Genomic DNA, 21794 nt, shown 5'->3' with positions numbered 1-21794 from the left:
ATAAAATTAAATTTTGAACTTTTATTTAAAAAAATTTTTATAGGACTAATATATTCGCCGTAATATCAAAAATTCAATATCACTAATTGTTATTCTAAAATTAAGGCCAAAATCTTAACATTACTTAATTCTTCTTAGTAATTTTCAATCGATTTTACTTAAATATATGTTTAAAAATACCTTAAGTGCTTCTTCATGTGTAACAGCACGAAAAGGTGTCCCATTGACTTCCAAAATAGTATCGCCTGGTCTCAATCCAGCCCTTTCAGCAACAGAGCCTTCTTCTACCCTTGAAATATAAACTCCTACACCTATAAACAATATCAATAATATTAACAATAATAATGACAATCAATAATGACGATATAAATATTATTGAGAGAATTTAAATGTCACTCAACCCACATACAAGCACCTCAATGCTCATACTGACTTTGTAATCATTCACTTTTTTTTTTTTCTCTTACAAGTGTACACTAATTGTCTCCTCATTCTCAAAGTTCGTACTCATCTCTCTTAACAACAGCTATTAGCACACCCAATTCAGTCCTTTACAAGGACATATCAAGGACTCTTTATGTCCCTGTCTATCACGATTAATTTTCAGAGAAGACAATTTTTTTTTAATAATTAATTTGTGTTCTGATTATTCGATATTTTTATAATTAAAAGAAGAAATAATAATTGACATGCAGAAGACTAAAAAACTTTTTTTTTAATTATTATCACATACTATTACCTCGGATATAAATTTTGATTGATTAGAAATGATAAAAAATAATCAAGAATGAATTACAATAAAAGAAGAAATGAAAGAATGAAGAAGAAAGAACATTATTCGCAGTGAATTAAATGGAAATTTTTTTAAGCTTAAATGTGTCATCTAGGTACAAGGCACAGTTTTAATTATCAATGCAAATAAATGTGAATTTATATAGTAAGCTTACTTTAATTATTTTTAAATCACTAATTAATATTATTTGATGCATAAAAATATATGATGTGTTAATATTTTATTTTTGTTATTTCAAATTAAGATATAAAAATATTTACAAATCATTTATTAATTAAATTTAAATGCTAATTTTATATTTTTAATGATTCATGCAATAATCAATAAAAGCCAAAAAGAAGAAATGAATAAACATCATGACACTTTAATTTTAAATCATGAAATGAAATTTGTTTTTCTTTCTTCTTAGTATCTTATTAAAAATTTACAAATATTATTATTAATATTTTTTGGGTAAATATTCACAAGTAGGGTCAACCATTTTAATTTTCATTTTTTGAATGAAATTTCTATTTGATTTTATTGATATATTTATTTTTTTAAGTACATAAAAAATTGAACAATTTAAAAAAAAAAGTTGATTATCATAATTTTAACAAATTTTCAAAAAAATTTATAAATTGTTTAGAAGATTGTGATGTTCAACTTTTTTTTTTTAAATTGTTCGTTTTTTTATGTACTTTTCAAAAAAAAAAAAATATATCAAAAATATCAAAAAAAGATAAAATAGAAATTTCATCAAAAAACATGAGAGCCAAAATTTTTTCCAACTTTTGAAGGCAAAAAAGCTATTGAAATCTTTATTTTTTTCCTTCACGACATTTTTCATCATAAATGCACCGTAAAAACAAGCAGAATAAAAAAAAATTGAAAATGTTAATTTTTCACCTGGTTATGGCTCAAAATGGAGTTGACCCCATTTGTAAATAATTACCATTTTTTTTTATCACAATAATTATAAAAATTATGAGAATAGTGAAAATGAATTGAAAAAAAAAAATAAAGAAAAAAAAATACGCGTGTGTTGATTTTATGTTTACCTGACTGCGCTTCTTGGGTACAGCGAGAAAGAACAGAAAGACATTGGCAGTGACTTATGATGGCATTGCTTATTAAATACAAACTAAAAACAACTCTCAAGCTTATCAATCTCTTAAATTTTTTTTCTTTTTACACACCTCGGCTTCGCCTCAGCCAACAATTACATATGACTGAGACTTTTCTTATTTTACTGGCCTAGGTATGTAATATACTATTACTAACCAATTATTATTAAAAATAAAAATTTTTTCTATTATAAAAAGTTATTTTAAAAGATTATTTAGCTTAGCGTTTGTTTTAATATTTTTTTTTAAACAATAAATTAATATGAAAAGCAAATAATAAAATAGCAAAAAAACAATTTTTTATAAAGTATAAATAATTTTCTGTTTTAATAATAATAATACGACCAATAATTATTTACCTGCATCTTTACCACCCTTGACACAAATACCGAATCCGTGATGTGAATCTGGCGGATCACGAGTCATTGTTATAGTCCTAACAGTAAGCTCTTGAAGACTTAAAGCTTGTGGAACTGAGGATTGTGATGTTGGACTTGTTGGAGCTATTTGTCCTCCCGGAATAGCTGAGGATGATGACGGAAGTGTTGAATTAGCACCACGTAATGCCGAAACACTTGCTGGACTTGACGCGGGTGTTCTGCGTTCATTTTGTCTTCTTTCAGCGACTCCATTGTTGAAAATTCTAAAAATAAAGAAATTTTTATTAAATAAAAAAATAATTTTATATTATTTATTATTTAGAAAATTGCAATTATAATTTTTTAGAGCTTCTAAAGATTAAGTTTTCTTAAATAAATTTTTTTAGCTATAATTTTTTTTTTTTATTTCATTTTTAAAAGCTCTAAAAAATTATAAATTAAATTTTTTTTAAATAATTTATTTTTCAAAAAATTTTCAAGAAAATTATTAAAAACAAATTGCATTTATAATTTTTTAGAGCTTCTCAATATAAAATTTTTCTTGCTATAATTTATTTGTTAAAAAAATTTCATTTTACAAACTAAAAAATTATAAATGCAATTTTTTAAAAATAATTAAAAAAAAAATTTTTGTTAAATAAAAAAATAATTTTTATTACCGTAAAACTTGTTCAGGTGATATAGCGCCGCTGGAATTAGTAGTATGACCCCGATGATGTCGATAAGGCGTTGTGTGAGATGAATGATGATGGGGTGCACTTGGCGGTCTTTCTACAATAGTGTAACTGGTACCTGGAGGACTGTAGTAACCTCTGTTGTGTCCGATGTGTCTACTACTATTACTACTACTTATACTGGCACCAACACCACCACCACCACTTATTGGATCCAAGTCTTCGGCTTCGTAGCAACCGACTGTACTACTACCTCCAGTATTTCGCAATAAATTAGTGCTGCTCCGTAAAAAATGCGTTGATGATCCTCCTCCTCCACCCCCGATACTGGCTATGCCGCCACCGTCCCACTGTAGTTCCTGCAGCTCCGAGCCATAATCCTCCGTACTGCTTGCCATTTTTTTTCACGATCAGATCTGTGATTATTAATTATATTTTAGGATTAGTCTTTTTTTTTTTTTTTTTACTGAAATCGAGAGACTTTTTTTAATTTAAAAAACTTTTTTAATAAATTTATAACAGGAAAAATTTATTAAAAAATTTTATACTGAGAAACTCTTAAAAATTATAAATGTAATTTGTTTTTAATAATTTTCTGGACAATTTTTTGAAAAATAAATTATTTTTTAAAAACATTATTTATAATTTTTTAGAGCTTCTAAAAATTAATTTTTTAAATAGGTTTTTTTTTGCTATAAATTATTTGTTAAAAAAATTTTATCTTTAAGAGCTTTAAAAAATTATAAATGTAATTATTTTAAAAAACAATTTTTGAATAATTAAAAAATTGTCGTGAAAATAAAATTAGCAGACATCTAACAATTTTAAAGATTGTTCTTATCTAAAAAATTACTACCGAAAAATTAAAAATAAAATTAAAAATGTCAAAGATTTAAAAACTATAAGTGTAATTTATTAAAAATATTTATTTAGTTCTAAAAATCCAAAAATTTTTTAAAAGTCTGCTAATTTCAATGAAATTTTTTTTACATTTATTGCATCAGTTTTTAATTGTATCATAATTACACTGCAAGTATTAATAATAAAAATTTTTACAAAATTTAAATAGATATATTTCTTAATTAAAACAAGTTGACAAGTTGAGACATTTACAAAATTTAAGGTAATTTTGTAGTTGATTTATTTTATCATTTTTCTTTTCGGTCACTAATCCCTGTATTTTTATTTGAGTTTATTTTATTTTTATTTGAGTTTATTTTACAACTTTTGGCAATCGTCTCGTCTCGTAAGCTTCATTATTTTTTTTTTTAATGTTTCACTTATAAAGAAGTAAAGTTTTTTAAGCTTTACAGAAATAAAATAAAAATATTTTCCGATAATAAATAAAATTGTACAACTAATATCTAAAGTTATTTTATGATAATTAAAAATACACTTAGTGTATATTTCTTCTTTAAAAATGACTGGATAAAATTATTACATCGGCGTGTACGGTCTTTGTCACTTGGCAGGGGGTCAATAGAGAACCTGCCGTGACTATGATACGCGAAATCTCAGATCGTGATCTTTACGGAGCTTGTTTAATCGTAATTGGATGACTTCCTGCTGTTTCCACCTACGTCCGCCTTGATAATTCTTTAATGACCATGACCGAGCTTTTATTTTTACTTTTTTAATAAAATCCCTGCAACAAAAATCTTAAAAAATTAACTAATACATAAATTAATAAGAATATGTTTACCTTAAAAAATTATTTTTTCAGTGTTTAACGAATAAATTCCAAGCTTTTATTGTAAATTTAAGTTTAATAAAAATTATTATTTAGAATTTGAATTAATGATAGAGTAATTTTTGTTAAAAATTTTAATTTTTATCTTATAAACGCGGGTTGTTTAAACGACACGAGCGCTCTTGTGGGAATTAACCGCGTGTTCTGCCTCTTAAACTACACCAGGCAACGTGAAATCAATGATGCTCCAAAGTGAACGTACCAAAAATATATAACTCAAGTTAAAAATAAAAATAACATTATTATTTTTGTTTTTATTAATGAAAATAAAACAAATTTATATTAAAATGAAAAAATAAATATATTTTTAAAATTATTTGCAAATAATAATCATAATAATAAATTTTTAAAAAATTAATTATTACCATTATTATTAACAAAAATAAATAAATTTTCATAAAAATGAAAAAACAAATATATAAAAAATTATTGTTAAAATTAACTGCAAATAATAATAATAATAATAATAACAATAAATTTTAAAAAATATTCATTATTATTATTGACAAATATAAGTAACTTTTCATTAAAATGAAAAAACAATTATATAAAAAATTATTGTTAAAATTAACTGCAAATAATAATGATAATAATAAATTAAAAAAAATATTAATTATGATTATTGAAAAGTATAATTAACTTTTTATTAAAATGAAAAAAACAATTATATCAAAAATTATTGTTAAAATTAATTGCAAATAATAATAATAATAATAATCAATAATTAAAAAATGAGTATCATAATATCTATAAAATAATCGCGTGTCTAAACTACTTACTACTTAACTGCAGTAGTAATAATTCATTGAAGAAATGAAATATTTGAATAATATTAAAACATAAATTATTTTTGGTTCGTACATCCTTTTATAGATTGAAAATTCTAATCAAACTTAAACTCTCTTTTTTATATCTCATATTTAATCTACTCTTACAAAATTATATTTAATCCGCTTCTTTGACATAATCATTACAAAAAAAAAAAAAAAAAAATAATTTTTTTACTTATTTATGTATTGACAAAAAGCAATAGATATAATATTCAAGTAATTTTTTTTAGTTATCATACAGAAAACAATAGCATTAATAATAGTGAATAAAATTGAACAATATTGATTTGGATATTGGTATTTTATTACTATTCAAAGTATGGCTAAAGGACAAAGGGTCGATCGATTTGTTATCTAATATAAGAACAATAATGTTGTACATTATATACATTGTATATGTATATTGATTAATGACAGATATAAATACACCCAATTATTTTCTCCACTAATTGTATAGTGTTACTACCAAATAAATAGCTGCTCTAAAACGCGCTGCATACACACACGTCAATGTGTCGCTCTTGCCGTTGATTTTATTACTTAGTAAGCACGTTTCTAAAACGAGATTGCTTCATTTGATAGATTGCAGTAATAATAAGCTATTACTATAAAATTATTACAAATTTTATAAAAGCGTATTATGTACAATATTAAGCTATTAGCTTTGAAAAAATACAGTAATACAACAAAAAATAAAAATAAAAATATAAATTGTATTGTAACACACAATAAGGCTTCTTTAAGTGAAATGTCATTTTGTTATCTCTTTATATTATTTATCTATCTAATTTACTTTATTCTAGTTTTTAAAAAATCGACTCTAATTGCAAAGCTAAAAATTTATTTATATAAAAATAAAAAATTTTTAATTGGATTTTTATACAGTAAAGATATTTTTTATAAAGTAATTAAAATCACACTTGCATTTTATTTCTACAAAGAAACAACCTAATTTTTTATCACGGCTTTTTAATTTTTATAATTTCCTGCGTATAAAATTTAAATATTAATTTTTTTACATTGAATAAAAATATTTCTATTAATTTTTTTGTAAGAAAAATAATAAAAATTTTAACTAGTATTTTTATTCTCATAACAAAATATTTTAATAATAAATAATGAATATTTTAAATATTTTTTAATTTGAATTTTTTAAATTGTCTAAAAATAAAATATTCCTATTAATTTATTATTTTTTTTTATAAAAATTTTAACTAATATTTTTATTTTAATAACAGTCAAAAATGTATTAAATATTAAATATTTAGTATTTAGCATTAATTCCTACTCTCTATCACGCTATCTCTTTTGCACGAAGAGAGCTTTCTGGTTATATCGATCGATTGTAACGCCGACGAGGTCGAGGACTGACAATACAAAAACTAAGAGTGTCGTCCTTATGAATTTCTACAGTAGTCTCTAACTAATAACAATAAAAACAATAATATTATAATATATAAATGCAAATCTATTTTCACCTAAGTCTCTTTTTGATAAAACTTTGGGATAAAAAAAAGTCAAGCACTTTATGCAGAGTTATTTCAACCGTTAGGAGCTTGGAGGTTCTGAAAAAAAAAGTAGAAAAAAAAAATGACAAGAATAGGTTTAAAGGCAAAAGGCAATTGCTCGGTGCTCGGTGCTCGGTCTAATGGAAACGTTAGTTCAGAGGAGTTTAGTTCAGAGTCAAATTTTACCTCCGGCTTTTTTTTTTTTTGTTTTTTCCATTCAAAAACTAAAAATAGATTTATCTTGAATAAAAAAATCACTTTTTAAATAATTCTTATAAAAAATAGTTGATAGAAATAAAATGACAAAGAGCTGGGTTATATTTTTTGGACAAATAAATATCTGAAGAAAAAAATAAAAATAATTAACATAAATAAATAAACGTAATTAAAAAACAATATAGAAAAAGAGGGCGCGAGGTAGAAACTCGGTTATCGGGTTACTGTCGCGCTTCTACACTTTTCGTGGTCATCAATCGAACGATAAACTTATTATTATATTTCATATTTATTCCTCACTATCTTAAAAGAAAGGTTTACATTTTTTCTCTCTCTCGCCCTCTATTGGACAAACGAAAGTATCTCTATCATACTTGTACAACAAATGGAATCTTAAAACGCATTTTATGCATAAATAAATGAAAATTTTCCAAAAAAGCGCTTCGCTCTTCGATAGATAATTAAATTATCTATCGAAGAGCGAAGCGTTTTTTTTCTAAATTTTATCACATACATGAGAAAAACACGTTTGAAAATCAACTATCAACCGCTCTTAACGTAAAAAAAAAAATCAATAAGTAGAAAATTATTATTTAAACACTGTATTATCTATTTTAGAGATTTTTTAAAAATAATTTATTCAAAAGTAAACAACTTAACAATTATAATCACGAAAGAAAAAAAATAAATAAGCAGCAACGACAACAATAATTACAATAATAATAATATTTAAATAAAAGTCAAGAATTCAAGCAAGTGTGTGAAGACACGCGATGTTAGTATTGCAGAAAAATTATGTCGAGGGTGCAGTTATTATTTAACCTTATTATTGAATAAAAATATATTTTTTTCAATGTGTCAATTGAAAAAAAAAATATTTCTTGATACTATTGTAATAATAATTATTAACTTACATCTCTCATGATTGCAGATAAATAAATTCACGTCCTCCGTTCGTTATTAATTTAACAAACGTCGCGACACGCGAGCGTAGAAGGGAATTATTAAAATTAATGAAGCGCATCGCAGCCTCACAGGCCGGTCTTTAATTTACGTCAAGTAACGTAAGCTGACAACTGACTACTAATGTTAATGCAACTTAGTACCCTGTGCAGAGCCTCGTCGTGGTAGCTCGTCGTTCATCGTTTTAGGTTTATTATTATTATTTTAATTAGCTCTAGTGGTGTAAACTTGCTCACTAGTGCTGTACTGGCTGAACTGTCAAAGTCGCGAATCGCGAGTCTAGTCCTAGAGTTCCGAGCTTTACGTTATGCACTGTGTTACTAATAATAATAACAAACAAGAATACAACCGTATGGCGGTAGGAGCAATCTGATTGGCTGAAATTTCACCCTAGCCACTTAGGAGTGTAAGTATTTACTTTTGTGTGTGTGTGTGTGTGTGTTTCAACATCGAAGCTTTAAAACTGACAGTTCTGCCACCTGGCGGAATTTTTTAAAACTTTAATTCAGTCACATGTTACTAGAAAGTTACTAGCAGGACTTTTCTGACAAGTCTGACCAGTATGTATTTTTTATCACTTGTTTTACGAAATGTCAAATTAAAATGAGAAGATATTTATATTGTAAGTAGTTATTTTTATTTTTATATCATAAATAATTAAGTTAGCAATCGCTTGACTATTTTTTAATTTTTTTTAACTCAAAAATTTGTTCCGAAAAATTATTTTTTTAAAACTGCATTTTTAATTTATTAAAATTTCTAAATTTCAATTTATTTTTTTCCAATTTTTTTGCAGTCATTTATTTCTTAAAAAATTAACAAATATCTGCTACTTTAATTTTCATTATTAATAGTCACGACAATTTTTTAATTTTATTTAATGAAAATTAAGTAAGCCAACACAAAAATTTTTGATTTTTTTCTTTAATTAAAAATTAGAAGTAAAAAACTATTTTTAAAAAATTCCACGGATAATTTTTAAAATATTCTACATGTGAAAATTTTTGTTTTCATTTTTTAAAAATTATTTTTCACTAAAATATATTATCAAAATTTTTAAATGTTGGCTAATTTAATTTTCATTTTTATTTAACAAAAAAATTTATTCCAAAAAATTTCATTTTTTATTTTTTTTAATTTCTACATGTCAATTTTGTTTGCTATAATTTGTTAATTAAACAAATTCTTAAAATTATCAAATATCTGCTAAATTTATTTTCATACTTTTTTTTGAAAATTAAATCAGCCATTAGAAAATTTTTATTTTTTTGTTGAAAAAAATTAAAAGAAAAAATTTGAAAAATTTTAAGTGCAATTTTTTAAAAATATTTTTTTTTTATTCAAAAAAATCAAAAATTATTTTTAAAAAATAACATTTTTATTTTTTTTTTAATTTCTACATGTAAATTTTTTTTCGCAGTAATTTATTTGTTATAAAATTCTTAAAATTATTAAATAAATCCTAAATTAATTTTCATATATTATAGCAATAATTAAAATTATTTTTTAAGGACTTTTATCTTAATAATAAATTAATATTAAGAAAGTAATCACAAAACTTAATCACTAGAATAATAGTTAAAAGGTTTGAGACATTAAATCAACAGGTTTGCGTGCCGGATATGCTGGTTTTAAAACCGGAAGTCCACTCATCTAAGAGTTATAGGGTGCTGAGTAATTGAATAATGGATAATTTATACTATCGATCATTGTTTTTGATTATTAAAGTTCAATTATTTAATAAATAATAAATTGTTTTCTTTTAATAGTCAAAATTTTTTAAAAATAATTTTTATTAAAAAAAATTAAAAAATGATAAAGTGATTACTAACTTTAATGTCATAAATTTGTCAGATAACCAGTATTATTTTATTTAAGGATCTTATTATTTGCAATTGGATTTTTTTCAAGTAAAATAAAAATAAGTAATCAAATTTTAATAATTTTTATTTTTTTCTTTTAATTTAATTAAATAGAAAATTTTTAAAAACCAAATAATATAATAATAATATTTATTTTTCTTTCTAGAGATACTCGTATTATCACAGAATTCGTTACATTCGTTTACACTGAGTTATATAAGTTATATAAATTAGAAATAAATCAAACGGCTAATTAGGCGATGTTTTTTTTTTTAAACAACTATTACAATTAATAATATGCTTTATAACTCTATAATCAATCAATAATAATTGTATTAAATACGTACAGCTATTCACAATAAATAAAATGTTAGTTAATAATTTTAAAATTTTAAAAATTAAAAAAAAATTAAAAATTGAAATTATCATTTTCAAATATTTATTAACAAAAAAAAAATAAATATTACGTGTATGTAGCTGCCGTTGTTATTATGTTTATTTTTTTTTACATTAATAAATTTTATGCAATTATAAATGTATAATTAATATTTTAATGAAAATAATAATAATCGTCGAATCAAAAATCAGTATTAGATAAAATAACCCGATAATTTATAAACAAAATAAAAAATACGGCAAGAGCGATACTGTGTATCAATATTGTGACGAGTAGCTTATTTATTATTATCTACAAATACGATAATTAATAATCAATTAACAAACCAATAAGCTGAAAAAATGAGGAAAAAAACAGCTTGTCACTTAGACAATAATAAAAAAAAAATTATAAAATCTCTCAACTTATTTTACAATACCAAAAATCACTCAAACATATACAAACACTCATTTGTAAATATTAATTAGTAATAAAAAAAATTAAACAAATGATCAATTTAATTTTTAGATATTTTTTAAAAATGATCATTAATCTCCAACACACGATAATTTATTATATTGTTATTAATTGATAATAATAATAATAATTATTTATCATCTTTTAGTATTTGATTTACCCTTTGGACTCTCAGTTTTACTGTCATTTAAATCTTTACGTGGTCTTAAAATAAAATTAAGATTATGCTGAGTATTAACAGCATAATATACATTAGCAGAATTAGGTAATACCATTTCACGATCTGGTAATATTTGGGCAAGTGTAAATTGATCAGGATTACCTTCAATACATAATTTTAACATTGCATTTCTTATTACCTGGGGTGTACGTTCATTATTCGATAGCATTATTGATTTATACATAATAACACCATCAGTTTCAACATTATCCGTTTCAATAGTTACTTTAATAATATAAAAATCTGGCGTATTACTATGTGAATTACTTGGACTCGATAAACTTATTAAATTTGGTGTACTACTTCTTCCATTATTAGTTGTACTTAAAAGTTGTCCTAAATTATTATTATTATTACTATCGTTCTTATTGCTATTAATATTACTATTTCCTATTCCAGAGCCTAGACTAACGTCCAAGGAAGGTAATGACGAACTGGAAGACGAGCTAGACATTTGAGAGGGTGATGTTCGACGATCAAGTGAATTGTGAGGCGAACTTGGAAGTGAATCAAGGTCACAATAAAATTGTGAGGAGCTTGAACTGGAAGTTGATGCAAGTGAATCATTTTTACGATGACCCTGATGACACTGATGAGTTTTTTTTTTACGGTTTTGTAAAGTATTACCGCCTGGTGGCGGTTCTATTTGACAACTTAGCTTGTAGGCTTCACGATCATCAACTATTATTATTGAATAAAACCAACGATCGAATAATGGATCTTTTGTAAAGTTATAGGCGTTTGCTGCACCCTGTAGTAAACGTATCCGAGCTAATACTTCAAATTCTTTTCGTCTTTTATCAAAGTTTATCAGCCCTTCGGCTATTGTATCAGGTATTGCTGTGTCAATCATTGTTAAGTCAGTTAAAAATGTTCCAAGATAAGGTATTGTTCCGTATGATATTTTCTGTAAAAAAAAAATTAAATAAAAAAATTATATAATAGACAATTTAGTAATAAAAAAATTTTTTTTTTAATTAAATTAAAATATTAACAATAATAATAATAATAAAATGTTAAAAACACAAATTATTATTTTTTTTTAATGGAAAAAAATGTTTCTATTGTTATTATTATTATAATTATTATTATTATTATTATTATTAGTGACACAAATTTGTATAATAAATTAAAATTTTTAATTTTTTTGTTGATTATTATGGAATTTTAAATTTTATTGATTAACTTTTTATTTTATATATATTAAATTTTTATATATCAAATTAAGCCATTCATTTAGCTTTTAATAAAAATTTTGTTATTATAAATAAAAATAATAATAATAATAATATGTTTAAAACAAAAACTATTATTATTGTTTTTAAAATTTTTAATAATTTTTTTTTGTTGTTATTGTTATAGTAAAAGATACAAATTTGTATGATAAATTAAAATTTTCAATTTTTTTATTGATTATTATTGAATTAAAAATTTTATTGATTAATTTTTTATGATATGATTTCTTATGATTTTTATTTTACAATAATTTTAATGAAATAATATAGATTTTTCATAACTTTAAAATTATTTTCCGAGTCTATTTTTTCCGATTACCTATGACATATATATATTAAATTTTTATAAATCAAATTAAGTCATTGATTTCACTTATAAAATTTTTTTTGATATAAATAATAATAATAATAAAATGTTTAAAATACAAATTGTTATTATTGTTTTTTAAAATTTTTGATATTTTTTGTTGTAAAAGATACAAATTTATATAATAAATTAAAGTTTTTAATTTTTTTATGGATTATTATTAAATTTTTAATTTTATTGATTAATTATTTATGATATTATATATATTAAATTTTTATAAATCAAATTAAGTCATTAATTTCGCTTATTATAAAAATTTTGTTGTTATAAATAATAATAATAATAATAATAATAATAATACTCACACCAGCTTGAGTATTTTGTTTTTGAAATATTTTTTGTAAATGTCGATCACTTCTACCAGCAGTATCAGCAAATTTAGCAGTACCTTCTTTAATTAATAATTCTCTTTGAGTCCAAGCATTATTTTCTTCAGAAAAAATTCTTTCTAATTCAATAAAAATTTCATGTTTATCACGTGGCATAGATTGCCAACATTTTTCTAATCGATAAACAGGATTACTTTGTAATCCCGAAACAATAGCCTTCAAACTGCTAAAATTTTTCAAAACTCTCAATTCTTGAGCAATATCTATCCAAGTTTCAATTATTCTGGCACGTTCTTGTGATTTTATAGTTGGATCAATTAGTATTGTCGATATGACTCTTAATGATACGGCATTAAATTGATTAACAGTAGCCAATACTGTTGCAGCATCATGACTACGGGATTTATCACGACGTGACCATACGGCTCCTAGACATTGATGTGCTATCAATTTTTTGAATACATCAGCATCCATACGTGTCAATTGTTCGGCAAAGTGACGATGCGGAACTTCCGGGAACTTATATCCCGACCAATTGTCACTTGTAAATGAATCTGTAGAATTATTGAGCGACAATCTTCCATTATCATAGACCAAACAGTTATCTGTAATAGAAACCAAAATATTATAAAAAAAAATATTAACAATAATATTGAACAAGCAACCTTGCAATCACTATGTGACTGCCGTGACTTGTGAACTATAAATAAATAAAATTTTGCTTTATTAAATAATTTGTTAAATTGCACTGTAGTTTCTTAACTATTGACATTTTTAAAGATATAAGCTCTTCCCGATGTTACACTCATCAAGAGCTTTCATTTGAGTACCCGCATGCATTTTGATATATTTTTCATATATACATATATATATAATACATATAAATATATGAAAAATTGATGTGGGTACTTAAATGAAAGGTCTCGATGAGTGTAACATCGGGATGAGTTTATATCTTTAAAAATGTTAATATTTCACAAGATACAAGATCATTTCTAAATTATCTATCTAGAGATAGAGCATTTTCGAATGCAGCCTAAATATTTATCATAATAAATTGACTATCGGTGAGAATAATATGAAACATTGAAAAGGCACAAGTTTAAATAAAGACCTTTGCAATGACACTAAATTTCACTAAATAAGCCGATTTCTCTTAATAATATAGATTAAATAATGACTTTTGTTAAATTGCACTGTACTTTCTTAAATATTGAAGTTTTTAAAAATATAAGCTCATCCCGATGTTACACTCATTAAGAGCTTTCATTTGAGTACCCACATACATTTTGATATATTTTTCATATATATATATATATAAATATATGAAAAATTGATGTGGATACTCAAATGAAAGGTCTCGATGAGTGTAATGTCGAGATGAGATTATATCTTTAAATATGTTAATAGCTCACAAGATACAAGGTCATTTCTTAATTATCTATCTAGAGCATTTTCGAATGCAGCCTAAATACTTATCACAATAAATAGACTATAGGTGAAGATGATATGAAACCTTGAAAAGGCACAAGTTCAAGTCAAGAATTTTGTAAAAAAAACGGATTTTATCATATGACTATCCTGGAGACAAAAATTTTCTTTTTCTCTTAATAATATAGATAAAAATTACCTATTTGATCTTGACACTGAAATTTATCAAGACGATGCCTTGCTTTTAGTTCCAGTTCAGACCCAGCCAGCCGCCGATGCGTAAAGTCCAGTAATCTTTTAAGAAGTGAATAATTCGGTGGAGAATTCCAGTCACCAGGATACGCATCAAGCCAGACATGCAATGCCTGTATCAATGTTTTGCGATGCTGTTCCTCTGTTTGGCCAAAACTTTTGTCTCCATCACTATTAAGATCATCATAGCGTGATAATAATAATTCTAAAACTTCTCTTGGAGTTGTAAATGCACGGTAAGTTGCCAAGAATACATTTATATACGTCGATTCTAATTCTCCGTCATCATTAGCTAAACTTTCAACTAATTTTTGTACTGTGCCGGCTTTTAAAAACCTTACTCTCACTGTTTCCCATTCTAAATGCGATATTTCATCCTCTGAATCCTTAAATTTTAATTTAATTTATTTATTTGTTATTTTAATAATTATTTTAATTATAAATTTGATTTTTAGTGTATGAGAACTTACTGATGCTGAAATGCTTCGAGTTGGACGATGATATCTTACTTTTTTCAGGTACACTGTATAAATAACTCCATCGCATTTTTCCTCGCCCCATAAGCGCCACGTGGGCTGTAAATTTTAATAGCAATAAATATTTATTTTTAGTTTTTTATTAAATCAAAAGACATCTTATAATTTTTTAACAATTAGATTATTTTAAGAATTTTTAAGTGAAAATTTTGAAAAAATTTTTTTTACAAAAATTAATTTTTTATACAAATTTTAAAAAATTATCAGGTCTCCTGAATTTTATTCATTTTATTATTACTGTTAAAATAAAAATAAACTAGCTTGGAGCGCTAAAAATTTTCATATAAAATAAACTTGAATTAGGGTAAAAGACCCCATTAGTGGCGGGGACCCAATTACTGACACTTTCTTTGATTTTGGTACTTATTCAATTAATGAAATCATTAATTTCAATAATGAATATATTATTTCTAATCTTTAAGACCTTTAGATCAAAAAAATTTTTAATTTTTATTCCAAGTAAATTATTTTTTCATTGAAAGAAAAAGTGCCACTAATAGGGGTTAAAGGTGCCACTAATGGGATCTTTTACCTTATAAATAAACAAAATTGTTGCTTCATTAAATAATGACTTTTGTTAAATTGCACTGTATTTTCTTAAGTATTGACCTATTGACGTTTTAAAAGATATAAGCTCATCCCGATGTTACACTCATCAAGAGTTTTCATTTGAATACCCACATGCATTTTGATATATTTTTCATATATACATAATATATATTTTAAAGATATAAGCTCATTCCGATGTCATACTCATCAAGAGCTTTCATTTGAGTACCCACATGCATTTTGATATATTTTTTATGTATACATATATGTAATATATATAAATATATGAAAAAATTATTTGGGTACTTAAATGAAAGGTCTTGATGAATGTAACATCGGGATGAACTTATATCTTTAAAAATGTCAATAGTTCACAAGATACAAGGCCATTTCTTAATTATGTATCTAGAGATAGAGCATTTTCGAATGCAGCCTAAATACTTATCATCATAAATTGGCTATTGGTAAGAATGATATGAAACCATAAAACGGTACTACTTCAGGTCAAGATTTTTCCAACGATACCAAATTTAACCATGAAACCCATTTTATCATATAAATACACTGGCCACAAAATTTTGCTTATTCTTTGAATAATATTAATTACTTAACTATTTAAAAAATACATTAATTAAATTTAGTAATGACTCAAGGTTAAAAAGAAAAAAAAATTTTTTTTAAATATGTGTATAATAGACAAACAAAGTACAAAGGCATTCACCCGTTACTATTTCATGTAAGTAAGTGTATAAGTGTATGTAAATCCCATTGGATATAAAGCCTTGTTGTTTCCGGTCAGGTGACGTATAATTGCTCACTTCGGCCCCTCCCAAGTTCTTTAGTTATACACACACACACATATATATATATATATATATATATATATATATATATATATATATATATATATATATATATATATATATATATATATATATATATATATCCTTACATTTGAAAAGTAACATACAATACATTTGACTTTTTTCTTCATTTCTTCTTTTACATTTTTTCAAATAGAAGCAACAATACTTAAATGCAGCAAATAATTTTTATAAAAATTAAAAAAGAAATGATAATAAAATAATATTTAATAAGCAAGACTCATTAGGTAACTAAGCAACTTGTTAAATACAATGAGATGATTTAATTTGTACCTGATGAATGCACCACTGATTGTGAGTATCATTATTTTTTCGTGTAACAGTCATGCAAGCGCACAATAGTAGTGGACCGAGTTTACGCGGCTTTTTATTGAACTTAGTAATCTGATAAGATGGATAGAGAAAAGATGGAGAAGAAGAAATAGAAAAGGGACGTGGAAGAGGCCCTTGTGATAGCGAGAGACTCGGTCCATCATCCCCTAGCGCGCACCACACCATCCACGATTGATTCAGTCTTTTTTTTTATCTAATAATTATTTTATTTTTTTGACCTAAATTTCAATTAAAATTGACGGCTTCTTTATCAAAATAATTAATTAGATATATTTGATTACAGTTTATGATTAATAATGTAAATGTATGAACAATTAAATGTATTAGTAATATAGCTGAATAATTTGACATTTTTAAATAATTAAATTGAGTGTTAATGATTGAATTAATGTTAATTTAATATGATTGACAATGACTTACTGACTTACTTATTTTTTTATTAATGAAGATATTTATAAATATATCTATTATATATAAAATAATATTATTATTATCAATCATTACTATATTTTTAACAAGGTATTAAAAAAAATTTTTTTTTAAATATTTTATACAGCAGTCACTTTAAATTTAATACTTTAAATGAAAGAAGTTAACTTGAGGTGAAATTAATTTATTTTTGACTTATTGAAATAATAAAAATAATATATATCACTTAAAATAAATAAATTTGTTAGTAATAGTTGAAAAATATTCAATGAAATGTTTGATCTTTTAAATTAATCAATTGAGAAAATATAGAAGCATAATAATAAAAAATAAAAGTGATTGATTGAGTTAAACATATTGTCAAGGCTTGAGCTAGGTAACATCTATCGATTCTTATATGCCCTTGAAAAATTATTATAAAAATTTTCTAATTTTATTTGAATTGATAAACATTTATTTATTATTGATATATTTTGTATTTAATTAAAACAGAATATTAAAAAATAGGTTTAGAATATGAATGGACACGTGTAGTGTAGTAAATATATAAACATATATATACTCATTTCACTTACGTAAATAAACAAAGTTAAAATATTAAAAAATTTTCTACGCTAATGTCATACTTAATATATTCATTAATATAATTATAATATTGAAATTAACATATTTTTTAGATTTTTATAATAATTAAATTATAAAAAAATTCCACAAATAGAAATTTAAAAAAAATTAGAAGTGCAAATTAAAAAAAAATTTTTTCAAATATTTTTTAATTGACATTTTAAATATAATTTTTATTACATATCTTTCAATGTAACAATAAATTTTTCAAATTGTTTAAGTAAATATATATTGCCTATTACTTTTCGTTTATAACAATTCTTATTAAATACAAATATCAAACATTTTCTCCAAGCAAATATAATTTAATTACCTCATACGTAAAACTAGAAAAAAATAAAAAGAAAAAAAAACTAGGTAAATTGAATGTTTAATTACAAAAAAAATGACTCACGGATTACGACACTGTTTTTATTCAATGTAAAATCAATTCATACGTCAAAGTCATTTCATTTAATTTTTTTATTATCAAACAGATTGTACTGATATGTATAATAATAATAATAATAATAATAATAATAATAATAATAATTATTATTATTATTATTATTTAAAGTATTATTGGGTTTTTAAACTTTAAATTTTAATTATAATATTTTATAAAAAATAAATTAAAATCAATAGTCCCCTGACACTAGTGACACAAAAATAGTTTTTATAAAAATAATTACTTATAGAAATAAATAAATAAATGAAAATTTGTAAATAATAAATATGTAATGTGTATTTAATGTAATATAAATAATTTACCTTTTTAAAGTAAAATTTTGAAGATCTAATATTCATAAAATAACTGTATTTTACGTGATGAATAATAACAATAATAATATAAAGAGTGTTACGTTTAATTGTTTATACATTTATCTATATTTGATTAAATGCGAAACGAAAAATGGGAAAAAATATGTAGAGCCTTGAGGACTCTATAAATTTTATAAACGACTCTACTACTTATGCTGTGGACGACTGTAGAAGTGTAAACTGAGTTTTATTATTGGACTTGGTTTAACTTGACTGCAGCATAAGAGCATGAGGCATGAGTAACATGCGTACATAGGTATTATTTAATGTACATGTGTTGTAGGTAGGCACGAGAGGACTCTACAGTATGTATGAGTATTAATGTAAGCATAATTAAGCAAAAGCAGTCTAGACTTTAGACCCTACTACTTTCTTTATATTACTCGCTATTTAATTTATATTATTAGTCCTTACTCATAATATATATATATATATATATATATATATATATATATATATATATATATATATATATATATATATATATATATATCTATTCTATCTGTTTATTTTATTTAATACAAATTAAATTATTTAATTAATTTTTTTTACTATTTATCAAAATAAAAAATTATTAATTTTTCTCTCTTGCTTTTTTTGTTTCAATTTTTTTTTATATTTGAGTTCAGTACATTTAAAATTTTTAATTATAGATTTTTTACAATGTTAATAGTATCTTGCTTAATTCAATTTTCTCACATTTATTTATTTATAATCATCATAAATTTGTGTGTGAGTATGTACAGTACAGTAAAATTATTATGTGTTTGTAAATTATCATATATTGTTTCATTCCATTCACCGAACGTGAGAATTTTATAATTATACTATTTATAACAGTATACCAGTAGAAAATTAAAAGTGTACAAGAAGACAAATTTTTTCTTTTCTATTTTATTTAATTTTATAAAATTTACTCTCTATGAAGTATTAAAATAATGATTTACTTTATTTATTTATTATTTTTTTTAATTAATTAAATTTATTTAGTATAAGAATAAAAAATATAAAAATTGAAAAAGTAAGTAATTTTATAATGGGTAAAATATTTAACAAGAAACTAAAAACTAGGTCGTGTTCTAGAATGCACCGTAAACTTTCTCATGCAAATAATTAATTTTATATAACTAAATAAATAAAAAACCAATCGATCACATTTGTAAAATAATTTTGAATTAGTTGTAATTTAATTTTATAAAAAATCAATAATTTTATTTTTTATTAATATACGGAAAAATATTTTTCGAGCACTCCAAAAAAAAAATAATTACTTAAAATTATAATAATAATAAAAATAAAAATTGATAACTTACCAAAGAATCGTCTCCATTTTCAGTGGTCATAGCCCGTAATCACAATAAATTCGTACTTCATCATCCTTCTTCTTAATGAATAATAACACTTGAGTAATTCTTGACCATTTCTCATCAGCTGATGATCACTAACAAATTATTTATAAAAATATTATTAATTATTAATTTAAAATTTTCTACAATTTAAATAAAAATATTTAATGCCCATATAATTAAAAAAAAAAAAATAATAAATTAATGAATCTTATCCAATTAAAAAAAATTCACAGCCTAGCTTGATGTGCTCAACGAGACACCTGTCATCCAATCTGACATTTAGACATATTTACATGTTTACATTGCACCATAAAAATGGAATTTTAACAAACAAATTTGTTTAAAAAATTCTTTTAATATCCGCTAAATTAATTTTTATAAAAAAAATGAAAAAAAACTCAAAATCACAAAATTGTAACACAAAAAATAATAAAATCTAACGGTATCCATCCAAGCACACAGTTATTATATTTTATATATAATAATATTATTCAAAATTAAGATCCAAAACTAGCACTAAGAAGCATCAGTACAGTATGTACAAACAAAAATTTGACAATTCACACAAACAGATTCACAGATATTCACAGGAATCCATACGGGGCCCGACGCCATTCTCAACCATTCTCTGATTCTCTCTCGAAACTACAAACCACTATAGACCCTCAATCTCAACTCTCCTAGGCTTTTTATTACACTTTATTACCACTCTACTCACTTTTTAATTTAATCCTTTTTTTCCTCTTCTTTCCTTTACTTTTATTAATTAACACTCCAAGTATGGTGTGCTGATGGGATTAATAATTCTCTCACAACTTTGTAACTACATAATAATAATAACAATAACAATAATAATATTATTATTGTTATTATAAATGTGTACACTGTATATAGTTAAGTTGTTGATGTTATTGTTATTACCAAACCATTTTTAATCCGTACAATATTGTGTTCACTAAACGATCGGTATGTATAGAGTAACAATCAATATACTCTGATCCTTGAAATTTATTATTATATGTTTTCTCTTTCCTCTTTCTCTTTTTTTTATTTCTTCTCAATAAAATTTAAAAAATTTATCAACATTTAATTTTAATAATAAGTTATTACCGGAACTTTCCAACATACACAGCTAGACATAGACATTTCTATGATGTTTTTTATTTATTTGTATTTATTTCCTTTTAGTTTTATTACCTGGCTGTTGGTTTAAACAATCTAGGTCATATAAAATATATGAAGTGTATTTGTGTTCTGAAATACACTTATGACACTATAGTTAACTGACATTTTAAATTATTTTATATATTTATAACAATAAAATTATTAATAAAAAATTCCACAGGTGAAAATTAAAAGAAATTTTTTAATTTTGTTTTTATTGTAATTGATTTATTGTTATAAAAATTGAAATAATTGACAGTTGTCAGCTAACTTCACAATCATAATACACTTACACTTGCTTATTTATTATAAGCAGCTTTAGTGCAGCGCAAATTAATATAAACTTGTATTTCAGC

At 23.5% G+C, this 21794-nt stretch overlaps 2 protein-coding genes across 11 annotated transcripts in view; both read right to left on the bottom strand.

The window, feature by feature from the left end:
- LOC123261840 (whirlin) overlaps nt 1-8631 on the bottom strand; it is a 28961-nt gene extending 20330 nt beyond the window's left edge. For 2 of the 6 annotated variants that reach the window (XM_044723680.1, XM_044723685.1), the window contains exons 1-5: nt 8172-8631; nt 2939-3369; nt 2259-2542; nt 1834-1845; nt 181-311 (exon numbers count right to left, since the gene is read on the bottom strand). In XM_044723680.1, the coding sequence (XP_044579615.1) occupies nt 181-311; nt 1834-1845; nt 2259-2542; nt 2939-3351 (840 nt within the window). In that variant the 5' untranslated portion in view covers nt 3352-3369; nt 8172-8631. Of the gene's footprint in view, nt 1-180; nt 312-1833; nt 1846-2258; nt 2543-2938; nt 3370-4394; nt 4599-8171 lie in introns of all 6 variants that reach the window. The other 4 variants (XM_044723681.1, XM_044723682.1, XM_044723684.1 and 1 more) reach the window with 4 other exon arrangements.
- A 2408-nt stretch (nt 8632-11039) lies between these two features.
- Nucleotides 11040-21587, bottom strand: LOC123261841 (ral guanine nucleotide dissociation stimulator). Of its 5 annotated transcripts, none has more exons than XM_044723690.1 (6): nt 21472-21587; nt 20239-20366; nt 15240-15344; nt 14717-15155; nt 13063-13691; nt 11040-12062 (listed from the first exon to the last, which is right to left on the bottom strand). In XM_044723690.1, the coding sequence occupies exons 2-6, from the start codon at nt 20266-20268 to the stop codon at nt 11073-11075; spliced, it is 2193 nt and encodes a 730-aa protein (XP_044579625.1). In that variant the 5' UTR covers nt 20269-20366; nt 21472-21587; the 3' UTR covers nt 11040-11072. The 5 variants fall into 5 exon arrangements, with proteins under 5 accessions (XP_044579625.1, XP_044579624.1, XP_044579626.1 ...); XM_044723689.1 differs by having other exon boundaries at nt 20993-21578; XM_044723691.1 differs by lacking the exon at nt 21472-21587 and adding an exon at nt 20863-20956.
- Nucleotides 21588-21794: the final 207 nt, after the last annotated feature.

Source organism: Cotesia glomerata, linkage group LG3 (assembly GCF_020080835.1).
Source record: "Cotesia glomerata isolate CgM1 linkage group LG3, MPM_Cglom_v2.3, whole genome shotgun sequence".
Classification (NCBI taxonomy): Eukaryota; Metazoa; Arthropoda; class Insecta; order Hymenoptera; family Braconidae; genus Cotesia; species Cotesia glomerata.
This window is presented reverse-complemented; position numbering and strand designations above follow the sequence as displayed.